This window comes from Myotis brandtii, unplaced genomic scaffold (genome assembly GCF_000412655.1).
Source record: "Myotis brandtii unplaced genomic scaffold, ASM41265v1 scaffold14, whole genome shotgun sequence".
Classification (NCBI taxonomy): Eukaryota; Metazoa; Chordata; class Mammalia; order Chiroptera; family Vespertilionidae; genus Myotis; species Myotis brandtii.
In genome coordinates, this window is record NW_005354999.1 from 2,800,968 (window position 1) to 2,821,558 (window position 20,591).

At 42.4% G+C, this 20,591-nt stretch overlaps 1 protein-coding gene across 2 annotated transcripts in view; it reads right to left on the reverse strand.

The window, feature by feature from the left end:
- Window positions 1–20,591, reverse strand: part of SH3RF1 (SH3 domain containing ring finger 1) — a 168,670-nt gene that overhangs the window by 31,915 nt on the left and 116,164 nt on the right. For both annotated transcript variants that reach the window (XM_005860779.2, XM_005860778.2), the window contains exons 4-5: window positions 14,999–15,301; window positions 9,475–9,585 (exon numbers count right to left, since the gene is read on the reverse strand). In XM_005860779.2, coding sequence (XP_005860841.1) covers window positions 9,475–9,585; window positions 14,999–15,301 — 414 coding nt within the window. The remainder of the gene's footprint in view (window positions 1–9,474; window positions 9,586–14,998; window positions 15,302–20,591) is intronic.

The following is a 20,591-nucleotide window of genomic DNA, read 5'->3' on the forward strand; positions in this document are numbered from 1 at the left end:
TCTCCTTTAAGATCTTAAAGCCATGGCAATTTTTTCCAGCGAACAGGTAAGTAATCCTGCTTGGGAGGAGGGAAAGAAAGAAAGAAAAAAAAAAACACCACACGAAACAATTGTGTGTAATTTTAAGATGAATAAGCCTTTTAAGTATAAGACTTGGCCAAGAATCCAAATGCTTTTCAAAGGGGCAGCTATAATGTCACACTGCTTGCTGGGAATTAATTTGTGATTGTTTCTGTAACTTGAAACTTAAACACAATGCAAAACAATAGGGCTGCACTATATCGCAAGCCATGCCTTCAGAAGAAAATTTCCTTTGATGCCTGGTCTCCACAAAGCCCAAACAATAGCAAGCCACAATCACTGGGCTGTTGTTGCTACTTTTGCTTATTCTTTTCTTAACTCTGCCAGCGTTTGAAATTTAGGACTATCAAGGCTGGTAATCTTTAACAAGTACACCAGTGAAAAGCTGCTGGTTCTTTTATGGGCACAGACTAATGGGGTTCTGCCTACAGGATTCCATGCCTTTTGGAAATCAATGGAGCAATTGTTACCTTCTGATCCACACACCCCAGATAATTCTTTAGGGTCTGTATACTGAAACTCCTGGGAACACAGGCACAGAAAGACCCAACTGAACCCCCACCCCACCCCACCCTCCCCAAATCTTTGAACCACTAGATGTAAAAACTGAATCCAAGGAGAGAGGAGGAGTAAAGAATACACCTATGAAAGCATAGATGGCTGAGACACATCAGCATATTAATAAGACAAATCCAATGACTTCTAAACATAGATCCTAACAGTCATTTCATGTCTATTTTTTTGAAATAAAAACTTGAATCTCATCAACAACACTAACTGCATCTGCCTATTCAAGTACATAGCTCCACAAACATAATAAACGGAGTGGAACAATTTTCCAATTTCTAGACAAGCATGTTGCAACTGTCTCACACACTCTTATTTAGTTTTTTTGCTAAAGTGATTTCCCCCCACACAGCAGCTGAAGGTGGTGCAGAACAGCCAGTGCAGAAATACATGGGGCGCAGAGCTGCTTACACAGCGCTCACCCGGACGAGGCCAAGGGCAGCTCAGAAAGCCAGAGCTTCCAGGACGTTCTTCACGCTCCCCATAGGAACGAGGGCAGCATTCAGATTTGTCACAGCTTTGGAATTGGCACAGACTTGGGCTCAGAGCCTCCAAACCCTTTAACCAGGAGAAGGACAAGCCTTCGTTCCATTTGCTCTCCTCCCAGTGACACAGTGGAGAGAAGGAATGCGAATCCTTGGTAAAACGCTCAGCAAACGAGACCTGGGCCGTTAGTTCGTGGGCAATGACACACCGGCGGCTCGACAGGTGAGGTAACAGGTCCAGACTGTACCGCGACTAATATACCACCGGAGATTATAAAATTACCACTTAGCTGGTTTCCATTTAAACCTTCCTAAACCCAAAACAGCGTGGCTGTGGCGAGACAGAAGACAAATGGCACGTGCGCGACAGGAGCCGCGCAGTCACCGCTCCCCGCAGTCACCGAGCACAGTACCGAAGGCACAGAACCAAAAGGCTCCATTTCTCACTCTCCGCAGAACCCCACCTTCAAGAGGAAAGGAAATGAACATCGCCTGTTATATTTTAACTTATTAAAACAGAGGCAGTATTAAATCGGTCCTAAGAAGAAGGAGGCAAGGACATCGACAGGTCTGATCAAAATATACATCACATTTTGTTAACAAAATGTAAAAATAGGTCACCTCTTGTATCACAGTAAACAAATGTTCCATGCATGTTCCTTTTACAAAGAGTAAACAGTAGGCATTTAAAATGTGGATAAAAGAGGATATTCTAAAAGACCCCAAAGGTTGTGCTTGAAACAGTCTTAAAAAATAAAAAATTGGACAGGATTTTTCCCAATGCTGGGTTACCCATCTTTGGGGAAATGTGCATATGTGAGTGCATGTGTATTCGTGGGTATAGAAGCACACAGACAAAGGCCAAGAGGGAGAGTCTGATTAAAATCAGATTCCTAGATGTTGCTCAGCCCTGTGGGGCTGGTAAAATGATAGGGCTCTGGTGAGGCCAGGGCTGTGACACACTAGGAAGTTCTGTGGGTTGCTTTATAAACAACCTCAACTGAAATAATCTGGCGATGTGGAAGTTCAAAAGGTAATCCGCTGTAGGTTACGCTTTGGGCAGTTTGCTATCCTGTAAGACCTGAAATTTCCACAGCGCAAACCACAGCCTTTCACTCACCCAGAGCTGACCCGGAGACCCGCCCGTCTTCTCACAGCCCGGGCCAGCGTGGCTGCAGAGGCCAACACGCACTCTCCACCAGCAGGAAAAAACAAACGCGTCCATGGCCCTGCTAGGAGCACAGGTGACACTTTGCTAATAATACGTCGTTAACGTACCATTGTACAGAACCAGATACCACAGTGAAATGCCACGTTCACCAGCTACTGCATGGGTAATTGAATTGGGGCCTCACAAGTGTTCATCCCTTGTAGCTTCACGGAAACTCAGCAAGTCTGTGTGATTAAGGTAAAGTTGTCCATAGCTATGGCCCAGGCCACAGAAATACTGATGTAGAACACGTGATGTTATTCTGACATGCATTAAAAATGAGCTTCCTGTGTCTGTAGATTCAGACCTTCCGTTTACCAGTACGTGGTAACGGTCTGAGGCGAGAATGACTACTTCTGAACAACACTTAGCTCAAATACAGGCCTTAGTGGTCAGCTACTGTAAACTGGTCATATTTTGAGTGTCCAGGTTCCCTCCCACAACCCTCTGATCTTGAAAGAAGACGAAGTCTTACATGGTAGAAGAATAGTTGTTGGGGGCAGAAAAACATAGACTCTAACCCAGGCTCAGCCATCTAAGGCAGTCCTTGATGCCTCCCCTTTGCTAGAGTGAGCACCAGAAAAGAAGTGCTCTCTCAGTCTGGATTGCAGGCCACTGACCAGCCACATCTGCTACTGGACGCTGTGCGTGAAAAGTTCAGTTACTGGGTGTGAGACCCCTTCTCTCGGGTGCTCGCTCCTCCTTTTGCCCTTTCATGAAACTAGCCCAGATAGTGTTTAAACGATCTGGATTTGGCCAAGGACAGACTGCAAGGTCCACTATGTCTTTTTATTTGTTTTTCTTTTGCTTTTGGGTTTAATGTATACAGCAACCAGTAAAATCACCTGTCCAGCCCTGGCCCGTGAGCTCAGTGGTTAGAACGTCGGCCCATGTGAAGGGTCATGGGTTCAATTCCCCGTCAAGGAATTGAATACTTGGAATGCAGGTTGATCCCGTCCCCAGTCAGGGTGCATGTAGGAGGCAACCAATCGATATGTCTCTCTCACATCGATGTTTCTCTCTCTCTCTCTCCTCCCCCTTCCCTCCCTTCCATTCACTTTATAAATCAATGGGAAAAATATCCTCAGGTGAAGATTGAAAAAAAAAATCCTCTGTCCAAACTTCAGTAAGGAAGTTATTCTCATCAGGCAATGTCATCAGGATTGACACTGAAATAAGACCCAGTATCAAAATCCTGACACTTATAATTAAGTACTGAAATGATATCTCTTCCCTGAAATGATATCTCTTCCCTGTTAGAATTAAAGTTTCAGACTTTAATTCTAGCCCCCATTAAAAGAAATATTTCTTAAAATTTTTTATTGAATTTATTGGGGTGACATTGGTTAATAAAATTATATAGGTCTCAGGTGTACAATTCTATAATACATCATCTGTATATTGTATTGTGTGTACGCATCCAAAGTCAGTTTCCCTTCTGTCACCATTTTTCCCCCCTTTACCCTCTCCTACCCCCCCTTTTCCCTCTGCTAATCACTATTGTCTGTGTCCATGAGGATTGTGGATTTTTTTGCTTAATCCCTTCACCTTTTCCACCCAGCCCACCCATCCAAAGTCAGTTTCCCTTCCATCACCATTTTTCTCCCCTTTACCCTCTTCGACCCCCCTTCCCCCTCTGCTAATCACTGTTGTCTGTGTCCATGAGGACTGTGGATTTTTTTTTTGCTTAATCCCTTCACCTTTTCCACCCAGCCCCTCCAACCCGTCCCCTCTGACAGCTCTCAGTCTATTCTCTTTATCTATGAGTCTGTTTCTATTTTGTTTGTTAGTTTATTTTGTTCATTAGAGTCCACATATAAGTGAAATCACATGGTACTTGTCTCTCTCTGACAGACTTATTTCACTTAGTATAACGCTCTCCAGGCCCATCCATGCTGTCGTAAAAGGTAAGATTTCCTTCTTTTTTATGGCCAAGTAGTATTCCATTGTGTAAATGTACCACAGCTTTTTATTCATCTACTTATGGACACCTGAGCTGCTTCCAAATCTTAGCTATTATAAGTGACGCTGCAATGAACAGAGGGGTTTAAACTGGGGCAAAGACTTACCTGTAAAGTGCTTTGCACTGGAGTTTTAGCTACAAGGTCAACGGACAATGAAGGGTTCATTTTCTTTCCAACTGTCCCTTATGTGTGCATCCCCCTCACATACCTCCCAAAATAAAAAAGTGACCGAAGGACAGACTTCGGGCATTTCTGGATCCTATGGGCAAATACCACTTACTATCCCCCAACTCATAATTGTTTCTTTGTAAATCTGATTTCCAGTCAACCCACTCTCAACCCTACACATGAACCTCTCTTGACAGCCTGTCTGTGTACTGGACACAGACGCAGGTGCACCAGCTGGTGATGAAACAGGCCCAGTTGCTGCTGGGCACGCGCCCGCCAGTTAACAGTGTTACCAACTTCAGCAGCCTCACCATCTGCACAAGGCAGTGTGTGTACAATTATTTAAGTATTTTACCTTATTTTTTATGGCAATGAGTAGAAAGTAGAAAGGTGAAAGTACTGATACTAGTGATTAAAAAAAATAACTTAGGTGTCAGAATCCAATAAAATTAAGATAAAGATGAAAAGGAGTCGTCTCAGGTGGATGTTCACTGGAATTAAACCAGTCAACTGTGGGTACAGCTTTGAAGAAAAAACATTAAAGAATCTATCTAAAAATGCCAGAAGTCAATGCTTAGAAGATTATGTCTAAAGGGGAAGATGGAATTAAGAATTTTAAAAAAACCTCTTGGGGAATGGAATTTCGCTCACAAATTGTGTATTTATTGTTCTGCAGTTGATCTGTAAGAAGAGATACCTGTACTAGTTAATTGACTTTGTATAAATTACATAAGGTCTCCAGGCCTTAATATATGTGCCTGTGAGACGGCCTTATAATTAGAAATAGTTTAGGTGCGCTGCCTTTCCTGTGCCGGGAGCACCACAGAAGATCATAAATGGCAGCTACGGTTGTGATTCGTGAGACTGGGAAGTCCGAGACAGCCTTACTGACTCATCTCTGTGCTGCCGGCACCGGCCTTGGCAGACAGAGATAACAAATCCTCAGTGAGTGTTTCACGAGTGAGAAAACATGCTGTGCCTCCATCCCTTAGAACAACGTGCAAGGATCCAAAGGCCTGTTTCTGAGATGCTGGAGTTCTTTTCTGTTGCTATGACGGTGTTGGCCATATCCTACCCCTCATCCTGAGGCTCAGAACTTCTGCCAATCCCAAAGGCTCTCCTTCTTCCTCTCAAACTGCCAGGATGGCAGTCCCATCCTTTCACTTCCAGAGGCCTTCCCTGATCCCGTCGACTGCAGTAAATTCTGGACTATAATGAATTAATTACATATTGGCTCATCTGAGAACCTGACATCATTTACATTTTGTTTACTTTTTTAAACATATTTTTATTGATTTCTGAGAGGAAGGGAGAGGGAGAGAGAGAGAGAGAGAGAGAAACATCAATGATGAGAGAGAATCATTAATCAGCTGCCTCCTGCATGCCCCATACTGGGGATTGAGACCAAAACCCAGGCATGTGCCCTGCCCTGGAATCGAACCATGACTTCCTGGTTGATAGATTGACCTTCAATCACTGTCGTCCTTCAACCACTGAGACACACCGGCGAGGCTAATTTTGTATCTTTAAGCAGTGTGTGTGTGTGTGTGTGTGTGTGTGTGTGTGTGTGTGTAAGTAACATAAAAATAGGGTAACACATTTTTGGAATGTAATCTGTTTATAAGTTGGCTATGGGCTATATTTGGCCTTTAATGACCTGGGCACCCTGTGACATCTTACAGCTAAACACCTCTCAGCCAGCACAGAGGATCAGGGATTATGAATCACTTGTTTACAAAGCTCTCCTGCCATTGTACAGAAGATACAAGACTAAGGGTTTCATCCTCCCCCCTTCCAAAAATTAGTTGGAAAAAAACCCTTACTACTAATAATAGACTAATGTCTGAATCAGATAGATGTAATAACAGTTTGTTCCTAAGATTAGATATTTAACATTTTAATAGTTCCTTGTGAAATGTATGAGACAATATGCTCATAACTTCATTTGGCATAAAAGATTAAAAATTATCAATTCATAGAAAAAGCTTTCATTTTCTACTATAGTGGCGGCATTTATTACCTATAAATCCACGCCATGAAAAGCATGGTTTCCTTCCTACCAGGCTGCATGCTATTGCTGCAATACTGCTCAAAGTCTTGGGAAATACCTCAAATTTCAAAAAAGGATACTCGCCGTGATTAAGGAGAAATGCAGAGGGTACCTTCTCCTGAGAGTCTTTTCCACTTAAACCCAACATTTAAATGCAAAACATTTCTGCCAACCTACCAGGGGCTTTGAGATCTAGACATCTCCTGGGATGACAGATATGTCTGTTTATAACTCGCTTTTCAGTAAGTGAAATTGGCACCGTAGACATACCATTTAATAAACCTTCCTCTTGCTTAACATGCAAGCTTTCTCATGGAATCCCAGGATGAAATCGCTGAATGTGAATTAATTTTTATATATTCATGCTCTCTTGTGACCTGTCCCCTTGACTGGCCTGACAGTGCTCCTCCAGCTAAGAGCGACTGGCCATTTCGTACATGGTAAAATTTGTAACCCACAAGGGGTGAGATTAGGCTCTGTGTCTTTTCCACTAATTAACTTTTCTAAGACCAGGAATATCAGGGTTTTTTTTTTCCCTGTTAAGAAAACAAGTCAGAGGCCCAGCCAGTGTGGCTCAGAGATCCTATGAACCAGGAGGTCACAGTTCAATCCCTGGTCAGGGCACATGCCCAGGTTGCAGGCTCCATCCCCAGTGTGGGGCGTATAGGAGACAGCCGATCAATGATTCTCTCTCATCATTGATGTTTCTATCTATCTCTCTCCCTCTCCCTTCCTCTCTCTGAAATCAATAAAAAACACTAAAAAAAAAAAAAAGAAATCAAGTAAGAATTTTCCATGCAAAGCAGTCATCTGGAATGGGAATACCAACTGGTTGTGCAAGTGTTGGGGTGGGAAGGGAAGGGGGGAAAGAGGGTCCTCTCCAAAGGTGAGAGGGCAGGATGATTATGGTACTTGGCTCCAATCAAAACACCCGGGTGCTACCAGAATCTCAGGGAAACCACATGTCGGTAAGTTAACTGAATTTCACCGTCTCCCCAGATGGATTAATGCAACTCACCCTCCCAATCTAAACACTTGTACTGTTAAGGAAGCTATAATGTTCTGGGAACATTAAAAAACAAACACACAAAAAACTACAACTTTGATCTTCAACCAGAACATTATTTTTTTTTTAATTTATTTTACTTATTTTTTTTTATCTTTTGTTGTTAATCCTCACCCAAGGATAGTTTTTCCACTGATGTTTAGAGAGAGTGGAACATTGCTTGCCTCCCATATGCATCCCAATCGAACCTGCAAAGTAGGTATGTGCCCTGACTAGAATCGAACCAGCAACCTTTTGGTGCATGGGACGACGCTCCAACTAATGGAGCCACCTGGCCAGGGCATAACCAGAACATTATCAACTTCCATGTAAGTAGAAGAACATGCTTAACTCTATAAAACCTTTTCAAAAGTCTAAGTCAAGCTAGGTAATAACTGCATTTATTTATATCCCACCTTGTTTCAAAGTCAGTTTTCAATGATTTATAAAATGTATCAAGACAAACATAAAAGAAGAAAAATGGGGCAAAAGGAAACTGAGGACAATAAAACTAGATGGAGGCAACACTTTGACTAATAATGTGGTGAGGTCCCAGCTAGGGAAGGGTACCAATTTGGCTCTAAGCATTCTAGCAGAGGGAAATATAATCTTTACAACATATATAAAATCCACAACCTAAAAATAAACCAGCTGCTTAAAAGCCTCACTATTCCTGGTACCAAGAGCAGAGAAAACCGAATGGAAAATGAACCAGGCCCTCCAAGGCATTCTTAGAGCAAACCAGTGGCACATGTCACAGGCCCACCTTGAAACAGTCGAAGAGGTCAATAACCAGATCAGTAATAGTCACCCCTCTCTCTCTCTACATTCTAGGTTCTAACTCTCCGAAGCAGGTACTATTAGTCTCATTTTACAGGTAGGAACACGGAGGCTTAAAGAGGCCACGTAACTTTCCTTGCTCATAAAACAAGTAAGTGGCTGAACTGGGCTTTCAACCCTGGCCTGTGCCCCGGTCACCGGGCCACACCATTTCTCTGAACGTATCACAACCAGGTGAGGTTGGGCAAAGCAATTTATAGGGGTGGGGTTCACCGGGGACATCTGATTTAGTGGTCTTTTCTATCCCCATTCAACTCCACACTGAAACAGTCCGAAAGTATAAGCCAAGGCACTGGCCTGGATGAGAGATGTCTCACAATGGCTGCTTCCTTGCCATTCAATTGCCTGTAATTTTTGAAAACAGGGATTTAACGACTGTGTTTCTGCTGCCTGAGGTTGTATTTGCTTGTTTCTTCTCCAGAGTGATCTTCGTCTTTGTGTCTCTCTCCCTTGGCTGCCCTCATTCTTCCTATTAATTTCCTCCGTTAGGATGTTTTAAAGCAATTAGTGTTTAGATTCTGTCTGCAGGATGCTATGTTTGCAGAAAGAAAATCAAACATAATCTAAGGGCTCTTCCAGGGCAGCAGGGACCTCTGGGCAGCCATGGCTATGGTTATACCACAGAAGACAAGAAACTAAAAGGTGAATCATACATGGAGAGATTTAAAATCGACTTGGCATGTGACTCAAGAAAATCATTTAGCCAGCTTCCTCAGTATTTCTACTAATGTGTTTTTGTAAGAAGTAAGCAAGGTCTAGAAACTCAAAAGAAATAAAAGTTAAGCCTTCAGGAAATCAGGATGAACCATGATGAAAATTAAAAGGATTTTACCGAGTTCTAATAGTTTCAGGCCACTGATCCTCACTGTTAAGAACTTGGGCAGACTGCAGGCAAGAGATTCTATTTTGTGTGTGTGAGATTCACAGAGATAACAGATAAAAGGTAAGAGACACACCCCACCTAGCATGTGCCACGTAAACTGCAGGTGCTTGGAGGTGGAGTGGGCCAGGTTAACGTAACTAATCCCTAAGAGAGAAACAGAGATGGGAGAAACTATACTCACTCCAAGTGCAGCTGTGTAGGGGACATCTGATGGGAATGTGAACGAAGGGCCAGTTGTCACTGGGCTGCTTGGGGGTGGGGTCACAATTAACCCGGTGGTACTTATATGAACCTGCCAAGAAAAAAGAAGTTAATAAAAAGGCTACATTTAAAACATTTTTAAAATTTTTTATTGATTTCAGAGAGGAAGAGAGAGGGAGAGAGAGAAAGAAACATCAATGATGAGAGAGGATCATTAATCAGCTGCCTCCTGCATGCCCCCTTCTAGGGATCGAGCCTGCAACCCGGGCATGTGCACTGACAGGGAATCAAACCGTGACCTCCTGGTTCATAGGTCAAAGCTCAACCACTGAGCCTCGCCAACTGAGCAAAAGGCTATATTTAATACAATAGATTATACTAGCTAAACCTTGGGAAGGCAAGTAACAATTTTTTTAAAAAAAATCTGTATTTTCTATTATTTTTGGAAGGCAGAATCCCTTTCATTTTATTCAACCCAAATGTACTGCTTACCTAATTTGTATGAAGACACTACGAAGTCACGTGATCAACACTGGCCACTGCAATGTTTTACATACAGAATTCAACTACGGCTGCCTTTCACAGGAGCATGCTGCCTCGCCTGGGATGCTACTGCCAACCCAACTGGCTTTTCAGATGGTCAGGCCTTTGCTTCACTAGCCTCCTGGCAATTCCCCTCAAGATCCTGTTGGATTGGGTTGTGGCTAAATACTCACCTGCCTAGCAATATGTTAAATCTATGTGAAATGCTTAAGGTGTTCTGCTATTTTCAGAATCACTTTCATGATTTCTACCTTCCAGTGGGGACACATAATTAAAATGCAGCTGCCTAGACCTGCCTACAGCAGACAATCCCTGATAAAACCTTTATGGGAATGATGTAAAGTCAAATCCACTGTTTTCACAGTGTCTTATCCATGATACTACCTAAGATCAATTTACTAGAAAGAAATTGAGTTATTCAGGTCAGTTCGTTGCCTGTGTTTGGTTACTTGATCACTTTCAGTCAAGTTGCACACAGGTCTGACTGCAGAGTGCAACAGCGTACTCCATGGTGCAGAACTAGGGACAGGGGCTCCTGCAAAAACTAGGTTTTTCCTTCGTTATTATTAACCAGTTAACTACCACGATATTTTGAACTTAATTAAAAAAGGTCCATTGCTTCATCTATAGATGCTTATGGCATACAAATGGTTAAAGAAATGTGCTTGGCTGCTGGTACCTTGTCTTCCCCTGGAAACAATGCTGTACCAAACATGCTAGGCCTTTTGTAATAAAAACTTAATCCCAAACATACTTTCGTCAATTCCCATAAATTAAGAGAAAGATTATCAGGACAAAGAAAAGCTCCAAGATTAGTTAGTTCCCGGAGGGCCTGAAGGAACTTTCAGTGTCCCACTGGGTTAGCCCCTGCCGAGGCCGGGAGAATCAGCGTCCCAGCATCGAATTATTTTCACCAATAAATCTGTACATGGAATCCACGTCCTTTTAAAACCACCTTGGTACCTGTTAGCTCGGATTCTGATTGACCGAAGCAGATTCAAGGGGTGCCACTAACAAGCGTTTCTCTTCAAACTCTCATTTTCTCTCTTCTGTGAATCAAAGTCTATTTCTAATCAATCTGTAATGGGAAGCACAGAGGTTTTTCGTTCTTCGACTAAAACCTCACGGCCTGCCGCTCCTTTATCCAATAAATCTTTTTATATACACACTCCCAGGGCAGCTGCATGTGGGCACCACACAGAAGATGGGAGTCTTTCTTAGGAAATGCAATGACGCTCACTTCAAAGTGTGCACCAGAATCCAGGAGCCTTTAAGGGCAGACGAAAACCCGCCCCAAATACAGCTTCCCGGGCCTGACCCTACCAATATCTAAAAAAGGTCTCACGATTGACTGACGTTTCCCTAAAAGCCCCAGACTGGGAGTCAGGATAATTAGCTGCTAATCAACTCATGACCTAGGACAAGTGAGGCACTTCAGGTCTCTGGACCCCCGTGATGAGCTGGACAGAGGTTCCCTAAGGTCTCTGGCAGCAAACGTAGGAGTGAAGCACCGAATTCGAGAATCTTGCCGGCCTCAGTTCAGCATCCTAGCACTAGAGCAAAGGAAGAGGGAATGGTCACCAAAGAATGACTCAAAGCAGAAGAAAAGTGGCTGAGGGTGTGCGTGTCCAGAATAAATGCCCGGCCTGGGGACAACCTGACTTGACGCCGTGCTCAGCCTTTGCTCATGAAACTGCAGATTAGTCTCCCTACTGGAAAGGGCTATGCAGAGAGGAAAGAGGTGGGGGGAGCAAATGGAAATGAATGGGTGAATTTTCTTGCCTCCCCCGAAGCCACTGGCAATATACTGGTAGACATGCCGCAAAAACTCTCACTCTTATGAATCACTCCTCCAGCTGGCAGGGGCCAAAAAGTACCATGGGTGCGGCTAGAGGAGCAGACAAAATGTCTGGGTTGCTTGCAGCATCACATGCTTTTACAGGTGTTAGTCACAGGCATCTGTGCACGTCTGTTCTGATGACCCACCTGGACAGCAGGGCCGATACACAATCTGTCAACTTGCATACTGGAAAGTTCAGCCTTCACTCATTAGTCACCAAGTAAAACAGGAAGCGAGCCCTTTGCTCCTTTCTTTGGTTCACTGCCCATCCTGTTGCCTGGAATTTGGAATTTGCCACCCAGAAACAGGAGGACAGGGACCTAACCCCTAACGACGTGGTGAAAAGGTGAGCTGGAAGGCCCCATCCCACCAGCACAGAACTGCCTCTATGTGGATCTCACTTGGGTGAGATAACAACACTCACTTCTTTAGGCCCCTTGCCTTGGGTTTTTAAATAAATGAAACCAAACCTAGTTAAGGAAAAGCAAGACGGAAGTATCAGGCCAATAGCAGGAGACATATTCAGACACAGGCCTCAGTCAACTCTACTGAGAGGTGCTTTTCTGGGGAGAAGAGAAGGAGAGCCCTACTTTAAATGGCCTCCCAGGCGCCGTCTTCCCATCTCCACTCATCTCCATGGCAGGAGCGTGTTTGCTGGCCACACATGCTACACGTACTCATTGCTCTGTTGTGGACTGTGGTTCCCTCCCATGTACACAGCACCCAGACAAGGAGTGTTTTCTGTAAACCCAGGCGGGAGGAACCAGGCAGCACTTCAAACGCCTCCCATCCTCTTCGAGACATAACTTCTCCCCAGGCAACACGCTACAAGTGAAAACAGGAGGAATTGGAACATGGGAGGAGTGGGGCATGGTGGAAGGGGAAACTGCTTTCACAGAACTGAGAACCAGCCTTGTTTCCTAAGCTACTCAAACCAAAACAACAGTCGCTCCACCTTGATCGTCTCCGTTCCCAGCTCTAGTGTGGCAGCGTCAGGCAAGCTCACACCCGACTGCCGTGTTCGCTAGCAAACATATAAACGCTGTATTATCTTCCTTTCTCTTCTAATTTTCTCTACTGCCAGGATGACTGTCTATTCTTTTAAAGCAATTCCCACTCTGAGCTGCCATTATACTTAGCGAACACTTATCTTTTATTTCAAGAAAACATCACTGTGAAAATGTTGCTAGGTCACACATAAAAAACACACTCAAATGATTCTCTTTTCTTTTGGTGAATGGCCACCTTGAATAGCCTCCTCCCTCAGAACCTCATTCAAAATCATCAGTTTGGACTCTCTCCAGAGGAACCTCACTTGGTACTTGGTGCTCTGATTTAGTCTATCATTCAGACAGCTAGTTACATGTAAAATAGCACGGTGCTCCTCTCTACCCATTATTCAAGTGACTCGTTCATTCAACAAATAGTTACTGCGTGCTTATTGTATGTCTGCCATTTGGGATGTATCAGCGAACAAAACAAAGACCTCTGCCTTCATCACCCTCATGTTCTAGTCCTGTGTGTGTGTGTGTGTGTGTGTGTGTGTGTGTGTCCTATTTCCCTCATAAGATCAAAAGTTTCATGGCCCTACTGCCTAAAACACAACAAAACACAATCCCATTCAGAGAATGAAAGCATTTATCTCACAACCTACAGCATGAATCTAAAGGAGCAAGGTCAAATAAATGAGTCTGAGAGAACATAATTTTTAGTAATATTAGCAAGGAATACCAAAAACTGTTGTAAATATTTATTCTGTGGTCCAAAACAGATACTTATTAAACTGGGTAGGTTTCTTGAGGATAAGGACTGTGTTTGCTGGCTTTTTTTTTTTGAATTTTTATTTATTGATTTTGAGAGAGAGAGAGAGACATTGATTTGTTGTTCCAGTTATTATGCAATCATTGGTTGATTCTTGTATGTGCCCCTGACCAGGGAGCAAATCCCCAACCTTGGTGTATCGGGATGATGCTCTAACCAACTGAGCTACCCAGCCAGGGCTGTTGGCTTCTTTCTTTCTTTTCTTTTTTCCCCTTCTTTCTTTCTTCCTTTCTCTCTCTCTCTCTCTCTCTCTCTCTCTCTCTCTCTCTCTCATTCTCTTTCCCTTCCTCCTCTTTCTTTCTTTCTTTCTTTCTTTCTTTCTTTCTTTCTTTCTCCCTTTCTCTCTCTCTCTCTCTCTCTCTCTCTCTTTTTTCCCTTTAAGGGAAAATAATTTATTTTATGTTTTTTTTTAATCACAGCTATAAATACTATAGAGTAGAATATAAAATCGGCATAAATTTTTAAAATAAAACATGAGCCTTGAAAGAAATTCCTCCCACTTGTGGCAGGTTACTTTGGACTAGGCTCTCTGGACTTTGGGTTGAAAAGAATACAGCTATCACCTAACTGGATGACTACAGCAGGGCACAGCGAGGCTCACGTTGCAGTCCAGAATTAAGCCTAGAATGGGAAAGTCCCACATCTTATTTTGTTTGGTATACGCAGTTCCATGAAGACTCTACAATAAGGCACCCAGTAAAGGTTCATCAAATGATTAAACCAATGTTCCCCATCATCTTGAGCCTTTTTATTAACACAAGAATAATATGTAGCTATTTTTTAAGATAGTCCAAAGTCTTGATGAATTAATGAGCTTTTAAAAAATGCTAGGCTAATTTCTAACTTAAATTAAATGTTTCTTTATGTCCTTTTTCTGGAACTCTGACTAAGAAGCCCAAATACCAAGGTAAGTCACACAGATGTAGGCAACTGCAAACTTCATGAGTTTTGACAATAGCATCTTCAGTTTGGATGGAGATAAAAGTTTTAGTTGGCAAGAACTCCTGAAACAGCTTTCTGTAAAACTGAGCGCTTAGTGAGACTGATAAGTATTATTTAATTCATCTTATAATTTCGGATCTTTCCTTTGAAAATGCCTGTGTAGCTCTGGGTGAATATGCTCAAGTCATTTCTCCCTTCGCCATTTTTCCACCTGCAGAACGAGAAAGGCTTTGCTCCCCAGGAGAGCTACTACCTCCCGAAGGCCACAATAAACAAGATCTTTCGGCTGGTGAGCAAACTGGTTCGTGACTAGATCATTTTGTGGCCGACCTCTTTTCCTGCCTTTTGGGTGACCCACCTGAGAAGGGGCGCTGCAGGAGAGCCCGGACAGTTCGCTGATCCGCGCGGCGGCCGTGGGGTTGCTGGAGCTGATGAGGACAGGGGGGCTGATCTCCATGGAGTGGCGGTTCTGGGACGCCTGGGAGGATTTGTTGGCCATGGTGAGGGACGTGAAGGAGTGCCGCTTTTTGGTGTTCTTCTTGGTGTCGGAGTGCTTTGAGACAGTGCTGCCCTGAGCTGCTGCCGAGGTGCCTTCTCCAGCATCAGCTCCTGGCCCAGGAGGCTTATCCCATTCTATCAGCTGCTTAGCGGCCGAGTTAAACTGCAAACCAACAAATTAGTACGAGTTAGGCAATTCTCAAGGACTCACTGACATTTATTTTCAACATGCTTTTTAAAAATCCTCACCCGAGGATACATTTATTGATTTTAGAGGGAGAGAGAGAGAGAAATACTGATATGAGAGAGAAACATCAATTGGTTGCTTCCCATATGTGTCCCGATCGGAAATCAAACCTGAAACCTAGGTATGCGCCCTGACCTGGAACTGAATCCAAAGTCATTTGGTGTACATGCTCCAACCAACTGCGCCACCAGGCCAGGGTTACTTTCAACATATTTTCATCTAAAATTTAACATCACCACTTTAAAGTTTGCATATCCAAGTGGGTATATATTTTTTCCAAGTGAGATATTTTTTCTCTCAATACTGGGATGCTAAATCAAGAAGAAACAGTCAAGAGCAAGACTGACAAGGTTAAACATTTTTTTCCAAGAATCTTTGGAATATTTAATTTTTAAAATTGCCATTAACAGATGAAGATTTATTTTAGTTCACTGATGAAATTTAGAGAAGAGCAATTAGAAAGGGTATGTTTGTCCAACTAATGACGCTATTGTCCAGCAATGGCTGGGGGTTTGCTGGAAGCACAACTGAACATCCAAGGGGCAACTTTTTGGGCTTGGTAAAAATGAGCAAGACAATGAAGAATGAAACCAGAGATGTTAACTCATGTACTTCCATACAAATTTGGGGGAGCCTCACAAAACAGTTGGTAAAAACTCTTGACATATATTTTTTCACATCATCGTGTCAGTTATTAAATTTTAAATCATAACAGGGTAAGACATGAGATTCACATCCTGTTGGCAAGCGACCTTACTGTATTTGACAAGTTGAATGAAGTAATGGCCCAACGGGTGGCAAGCTGTGCACTGGGCTGATAACACCAGCAAGAAAGGAAAGAACCTAAGGGTTTTGTTTTCCCTGAGGTAAAATATGTTCCAGGAAAGCATCAGTGAAAACAAGCTGCATATAACTTACCTAGATAATAGAATAATGGGAAAACACCGAGTTTAATTTAACTCTCATGAAACACAGAGATAAAAAAATAAACTTTTTAAAGGTAATTTAGGTAATAGGAAAAGTAACAGCGTTTTTCCCACCTCCGCACTGCCTGCTGAGCACTTCACAAAGACCTTTAGATTAACTAACATCACCAAATGCTATTTTTCACCCACCTAAATGGTTAGGACCATGTCTTTTCATCCTGTTGATGCGAATGTCCTACTAGCCGAATGGGAATCCTGCTGGTCAGTATTTAATTAACAGTGAACTTGCTCTGCTCACAGAGCTGTATTAACTGCAGCTCAATACGCAGTGATTGTATAGATGATTGCAAATTGATTAACAGTTTGTCCCTGGGTTCCCTCAAGGACTCGAATTCATTGGGTCTGTCTGATCTATAACTAGTAGGGCACATCTTTTTCAAACATGAGCAAACCTTTCCTTCAGACTTCCAGGATTTTTTCCACGTGATAGCTTGGAACAGTAGCACCTATCAATGCCTGAGGCACCCATGGCAGGAGAAAGAAACCATGTCTCATTGTGCTACGTGTTTAGGGATGAAGAAGTGAGGTACTTTTAAAGGGTAGTTTTACAATAGCATTACAATGGCATTTGACCAAGAGATCCAGAATTTACCAATCCCACCTTAGTTTAGCCATCTCACTTTCTGGGTGGTCTCCAAGACAATCAAATACCTCAAGGAAGCAATACAATGTCTTATTTTTTGTGGTGGGAATTGCCCAAACCTCGGTGTGGAGTGCTAATAAACCTCAGCAAACCATGTGGTGGTTGGGTCCTTATTCCTACACAAGCTGGGAAGGAGGAGTCTGAAATCCAAGCAGACAAAAGAGCTACTCCATTCCCCTCATCCCAAACTTGTCACCTCAAAGAGAAGGCCAGTCACCCGCCAATGCCAGAGGACAAGGAGTCAGAGAAAGCCTTCTTCCAGTGTAAGCTCATTTAGTCCCCAAGGCACGAATCCGAAAAAGCATGACCTAATCAATGTACTAAAATCCACTGATTAGCTCAGCGGCACTTCTGTTGCACTGAATAGAAATAGGAAAGGGACTGAGTCGACTTCCTCCTCATCGAGGCCACAAATATGACTAGAGAAAACTATTGCATCTGCTTGGTATCATGGTTGAATTCATTCTGAGTCAAACCATAGGCTCCAATAGCAGTGTCTGTATTGAAAAGGTCTGAGATATTACCAGAGTCTAGTTATGGTCATACCTAGCCAAGTGTCAGTTACAGTTAATATTGTGCTAATATTTCAGGTTTCCATATGCTGTGCTCTCATAAAAACTTCTGAGAATTATGCCCTGACCGGTTTGGCTCAGTGGATAGAGCGTCGGCCTGCAGACTGAAGGGTCCCAGGTTCAATTCTGGTCAAGGGCATGTACCTTGGTTGTGGGCACATCCCCAGTAGGGGGTGTGCAGGAGGCAGCTGATCAATGTTTCTCTCCCATCGATGTTTCTAACTCTCTATCTCTCTCCCTTCCTCTCTGTAAAAAATCAATAAAATATATTTTAAAAAAACTTCTGAGAATTAATTACTGTTCCCTCTATTTCCTACTGCTTCTCTCAATAGAAAAAAACTTGGATGTGCCTTTTTCTATATCCTATACTTTCCATTACAATAACTACACTTTGAGCACCTGCTATGTGCCAGATAATGCGCTAGGTGCTGGAGATCTACAGACGCAGAGAAATGGTCCCTGATCTTAAGGAGTTTATAAGCAGACATATAAATAGAACACAAGTGCGCTCCATAATTTCCTATGTCTCGCTTCTTTCACTCAACAACATGCTCCCTCCTCACCTCCACTTCCCCGGCCCAGGTTTATCCATATTGCTCCATGAATCAGTCATTCTTTTTAACTGCTGTGTAATATTTCATTGTGTGGATATGCCATAGTTTATCCATCCTACTGTTGATTTATATTTGGTTTCCCCTTCCCTCCCCTTTCTTCTCTCCTTCCCTCTTCTTTCCCCTCCCCTTCCCATTTTCTTTCCTTCCTTCCTTCCTTCCTTCCTTCCTTCCCTTTCCATTTTCCTTCCTTCCTTCCTTCCTTCCTCCCTCCCTCCTTCCCTCCTTCCCTCCCTCCCTCCTTCCTTCTTTAGATTTTGCCTATTAACAGCAATGCTGCCATGAATGATCTAGTTCATGTCTTTTGGTGGATATTGAGTATATGTTCAGAAGTGGAACTGCTGGGCCATAGGGTTGGCATGTTTAGAAAAACACATGTGTACAAACATGTGTATGCAGGTGGATACACAGTGTGATGCAACTAGCAAACTGCAGGCAGAAGACCACAGTTCAGGTCCCAGCACAGCCATTAACTGTGACTGCTCTTGATGGCAGCTTCCTCAGCTATGAACTAAGGAAGTTGGAACCAGTGATCTTTTGTCTCTTTTCGCCCCGCCCCCCCCCCCCCCCCCCAAGGATAATGATCTCACTTTAAACAAATAGCGATCATCATCCCTTTAAATAGCCTCGTATAGTTTTCCTGCATTTCATTTTCACACATGGATGTTAATATTTGTTAGCAGAATGTTGTCATATTTCAAAATTACTTTAGAGTTCTTCTAAAGCAGCAGAGGTTAGTATTAAGGACAGTATTTGCTGCCTTACAAGTTACAAAGAAAATCATAAAGTGAGGTCTATTTGGTAGAGGCATCAAGTAAATCAGGCGGAAACTTAAAGAGGCTTTTGTTGTAAGTGTGACTTAACCTGGAGTAACAGCAGGAAAGCAGGGACCTCACAGCTTTTAATGGGATTTTGATAAAATTCATTTGTGAATGTTTGAGGTCAGTAGCACAGACTTCCCATGACATTTATTTAGCCATGACGTTTAGCTTAGGAGTGCACTCATCACCTGCAGAATAAATGTATACACTAATATACCTCCTTCCAAACACTTGGTAAGGGATATCTGATAAGACTTAGGTTGGATACAAGGTAAAATTCAGCACACAGGTGTGAAAAGCATGGTCAAGCTGGATTTGTTGATCTTAGAACTTGGCAAACCTTAAAATTGAGAAAGAATTCATCTTTGAGATTATCAAAAGTATACATAAACATGAAAAAGAAGATACTGACAAAATCATGACAACCACAAGGCAGCTTAAGAAATACCAAAATAATTTTTTGTGTATGTGGTTGTCCTCTTTGCTAAAGAGAATATGGCCTTTTTAACATTTGCGACTTAAATTTTTCCAAAAGAGAACTAAGAATTTAATGCGAACTAACTTGAATATTGACTATTTTATATGATGCTCTAGAGATGAATCAGACTCTAGTTTTTGAACACTAGAGAATACAATACACTAGAGTTCCCAGAACCTAACAGTTTTTCAATAAAAGGCAAATAAGGATTTGAAAAAACATATTATAAATATAATATATGCTTCCAGGTATTTTCTATATAGATGCTGTTAAATATCCATCTATTCCACTAATCTTAACAGAGCAGGACGCTGGCTTTTTATATATATAGATACATCCATCAAAGTAAAAATATTGTTTCAATTTGTTTTTTAATTTGATATATGTTGGCATACTATCCTCGTGAGCACCTTTTCACATCGACAGACACAGGCTGACAGTCTGCTGTCCCACAGTGCAGACGTGGCATCGTGTAATACAGCCTGGCAAGTCTGGGCAAGCAGATCTGCAGGGAAAACTTCTAAGTTGAGATGCCATAATGAAAAAAGATTGATAAATTTGGCTCATAATATCAAAATGTATGTATAGCCAACATACATTTTTGTTTGAAATTGTTAGATCAAAGTATAGACTTAGGACACTTTTTTGAAGGATACTGTCATACTGAACTCTAAAGAAAGGTCAATTTTCCTCACCTCCCATAGTGTATAAAAAGGCCCGTTTCCTATATTGTTAACAGTATTAAGTGTTATCATTAATTTTAAAACTTCTATTAGTTGGAGAGGTAAGAAAACTGTTTTCATTTGTATTTTTCCATTTATTAATGAGATTGTCTATTTTTTCCCCCTAGGATTTGCTTATTCTCATACTTTATCCATATTTCTATTAGATTATTGTTATTTTTCTTATACATTTATATGTGTTCTTTAGGTATTATATAAATTATTCTCTAACATAATATGAATGCATGTATATATTTATATGTGTACTAGAGGCCCGGTGCACAAACTTGTGCACAGGTGGGGTCCAGCTGGCCTGCCATGATGGGGGCTGATCGGGGCCAGCCCAGCATGGGGGAAGGGCCATGGGAGGTTG